The sequence below is a fragment of the Apis dorsata genome, unplaced genomic scaffold (genome assembly GCF_000469605.1).
Source record: "Apis dorsata unplaced genomic scaffold, Apis dorsata 1.3 scaffold_188, whole genome shotgun sequence".
Taxonomy (NCBI): domain Eukaryota; kingdom Metazoa; phylum Arthropoda; class Insecta; order Hymenoptera; family Apidae; genus Apis; species Apis dorsata.
In genome coordinates this window covers 725,397-729,299 of record NW_006263473.1, presented here as the reverse complement: position 1 = coordinate 729,299, position 3,903 = coordinate 725,397, and the positions used below count along the sequence as shown (strand labels likewise).

The following is a 3,903-nucleotide window of genomic DNA, read 5'->3' as shown; positions in this document are numbered from 1 at the left end:
TTTTTTTTTTTTTTTTTTTTTTTTTTGGATAAATAGAATTAAAAGGAAATTTGAAGTTTTAGAAAAATTATTCCTCGAAGGAAACAAATGAATTAAAAATTCTACAATATCCTAAAGAATATGTTTATCTGGTCTCAAAAAATTTTGGTCTCGAAGCATCCTCCTTTTGATAACCTAACCTAACCTAAATTTCAAACGAAACATTTAGAATACATTGAGAATAGAGACTTACTCGTACGACAGGGTGAAAATTCTTGCGGTTCGTTGAAGTTATTGCCGACGATCCAGCAAGTACCAACTGGTTCCCTTCGACTTCCAACGGTGGACTCCTTGCTCCATCGATTCTCTTCCGGATATTTCGGCTGAGACACGGAGAACCAGATGTATCTTGGAGCGCACGCCTGTAAGCATATATAAAGCATGTATATATTATTACGTTTAAAACATTTCTTATAAATATCGTTTCCATTCAATTAAACGTAATGATCGTTCTCTCTACTCTCTGTTAATCGCATTTTCTTCGTCGAACCTATTCGTGCATATACGTGTAGATTAGCTTTTACACTGACATCAAGTTCGAGGCAATTGTGTAACTTGAAACGCGTGCGATTAAGTGAGGTTATGTAACATGTTTTGTGTCGTTTCAATTACATTGAAATCGTATTATGAAAAATAATCTTAAAATTAATGATATTGTAAAAATCTTTTTTTAGAATTAAGGCTCGAATATTTAAAAGATTAATAATAATTTTTCTATATCTTATTTTTGTCATAAAAAAAAATGAGACAAATAAATTATTTGTCAGATTGAAAATATTTCTTTTTTGAAATCGAAAACAATTGTTACGTCAATGATGCCTTATAGTAGTGTTTAGATGTTTAGAAAAGATCTTTTAGTGGAGCTAAAAGTAGATGTCTTTGGGATTAAAATATTTTTAGTTGAGGAGTTGGACGAGTAGCTATGCTTCCTGTGGCTTTTTCCTATAAATTCTTTTTCATCTTAATCTCTAAAGAGACAATAATTATTAACTATTCTTCAATCTACATGAGAAACTATTTCTACTATATCACGTCATCTTGTTTTCACCGACCCAGTTACATCCATTAAACGATACGTATTTTTGGCAACGTAATTAAATCTACGGTTCTGCTACGGTAATCAGCAGAATTATCGTCAATCCACCGTTACGTCAATCTTCTGTACTTGACCAGGGAACATTGAATATATAGCGAGTGATGGCCTTAATAACCACAGTATAAATATACATGATAAAACGTAACGATGCAGTTTGCTTTTCATCGGCCGGAATTACAGAATTCTAGAAGGAAATTTTCTCGAAATTCGTCACGCGCCACCTCATTACAGGACGCTGTAAACCATTGCGATCTGTAAATTAAATTAATCGTGGAATTCACGGAAATTCGAGGACGATGCCGAGATTAATGACTCACGACACGTCAATCTCGTTAAGGTTAAAACGTAGGCAACGTAACCTCCTCGAGATGTAGCGCGTCGCGATCGTCACGCCATCACCATTAATCATTTACATCTTTTGCTGTTCGAGTGAAATATTATGGCGCCCTCTTTCATTGCCCGATTGTAAACAAGATCGCGTTAATTTTTAAACGAATTGGCTTATTTATTACCATTGACCTTTAACTTCTAATTCTTGGCTCTTTCTCGATTCGATATCACTCGATCCGAGTTGATTTTACGGATTTACATAACAGGATAGCGATAATTATCAGTCTGCAAATTTTTGATACATTATCTTATCTTTAATCTCCTATCTTGTTAAAAATCATTTTATTCATTCCATTCTAAACAAATTCTTGTCTCGATAATTACATCATACAAATTTCTACGCTTTTATTAAATTACTTTTATTAAATTATGGTTTTTTTTTTTAAATTCCTCCCATTATAAATGATTAAAAAATAAAAAATTACAGAGACTTATCTTTCTTTCTTTTTACTTCTATTCTACTAATGATTTCATCGCGATCCACAATTTTGAGATCCTTCTCCTGTGCACTTACTCAACAGCTGGTGCCTCCAATTCGAACAGTGTCGTAAATCAAACACCTTAAGAAGGGGCATTCGCTTTAACCGTGTCTACACGTAGATTTAAGGGAGAGAACAAACGCGTATCGTCCCGGACACGGGACCGGTAACATTTTAATCGGTTTCCAAGGTTGGTCCCCGCGTGTAAACGAGCCCTAACGAGCCGTATATGCTGATTCTGCGCACAGGAGGATCGTGTGCGCTGTTGCTCGACCCGTGCACGCAACATTGCATTATTAATTGCGAGCCAATTAAGGCGCGTTACAACGTTGCTCGCAGCCACTTGCAATCGGTTTGCAGCGTTAATCGAAAATTAAAGAAGATTATCTCTCTGGGATTAAGATGTCTCGAGTGAAGGATGGTTGAGCTTGATTCAACCAGCGATCTAAGTAGCGTGATTCCAGTGATCTACGAAATACGAAGGAAATATATGCGATTGAAGAATTGATTATCTCTTTCCCTTTGTCGCATCTTTGGAAGTTTTTCGCCGATTCCAAAGATTTGATTTAGATTGTAATTACGAGAGACGAGCAACGTGACGAAGATGAAGCCGTCTCGCTTTATCTTCTGATCATTTTTTAAATTTAAACTTTCGAAACGATCAAAATTAATTTAAGGAGAAATAAGAAAACGATCCAATTCCGAAAACGGCTCCAATCGCTCGACTCGACTCGACTCGACTTAGGATACTCTAATAACCCTTTCCACTTGGAAAGAGTTGCAAGAGTAATTCAAGGCGACGATCCTTGAGCGATTGAGCTAAACTGGCGCAATGGATAAATTGCGGTACTACGGTCGACGCGGACTCTTATCTCTTTCTTCTCTCTCTCTCTCTCTCCTTTTTTCCTTCTTCTTCTTCGAATTCCTTTACCCTGCAGCTCGATCACGGTGAAAGGACACAACCGGTCGTTACGTTCAATTAAGTCACGACACTTCCCTCGCCGTGCGCTTTTCTGCATTCATCGCGATCGATCCGATTTCCCTGATACGTGGCACAGGCCGTGGATATTCCCGTGGCCAATAAATTGATCCCAACGTACGCACGGCCAATTACTTGGTCGATACCATCGTAATTGAGGATGTTTGAATTGATTCGTCGATGGAAATTTGTCGATCCGATCCGTTCTCTGGAAGGGAAGTTAATTGTTTCGTGCTTGTTTGCGGAGAGTTCCTCGCGTTTTGCGTTGAGTTTCTCGATTGGCAAACTAAATATCTAAATATTTTGTTTTAGATAAATTTTTGGATTAAATTAGTGATCGAATTGATTTGTTAATAAAAAGAGAAATAGAAAATAACAAAACTAAAAAATTAGGTTATATTCCTTGCTATTTATTTAAGAAGAAATCAAAGAAGAAATAAATCGATCAACAAAACAGTTTCCATGATTAGATATTTTTAACATGTAAATAAATTTTTAGATTAAATTAGTGATGAAATTGATTTGTTAATAAAAAGAGAAATAGAAAATAACAAAACTAAAAAATTGGGTTATATTCCTTGCTATTTATTTAAGAAGAAATCAAAAGAAGAAATAAATCGATCAACAAGAGAAATAAAAAATAACAAAACTAAAAAATTGGGTTATATTCCTTGCTATTTATTTAAGAAAAAATCAAAAGAAGAAATAAATCGATCAACAAGAGAAATAAAAAATAACAAAACTAAAAAATTGGGTTATATTCCTTGCTATTTATTTAAGAAAAAATCAAAAGAAGAAATAAATCGATCAACGAAACAGCTTTCAGGATTAAATATTTTTAATATGTAGATAAATTTTTAGATTAAATTAGTGATGAAATTGATTTGTTAATCAAAAGAGAAATAAAAAATAACAAAACT

The 3,903-nt window shown here is 34.5% G+C and overlaps 1 protein-coding gene across 2 annotated transcripts in view; it reads right to left on the bottom strand.

Moving 5' to 3' along the window:
• Positions 1-3,903, bottom strand: part of LOC102673330 (integrin alpha-PS2-like) — an 86,430-nt gene that overhangs the window by 33,903 nt on the left and 48,624 nt on the right. For both annotated transcript variants that reach the window (XM_006614497.2, XM_006614496.2), the window contains exon 4: positions 233-401. In XM_006614497.2, coding sequence (XP_006614560.1) covers positions 233-401 — 169 coding nt within the window. The remainder of the gene's footprint in view (positions 1-232; positions 402-3,903) is intronic.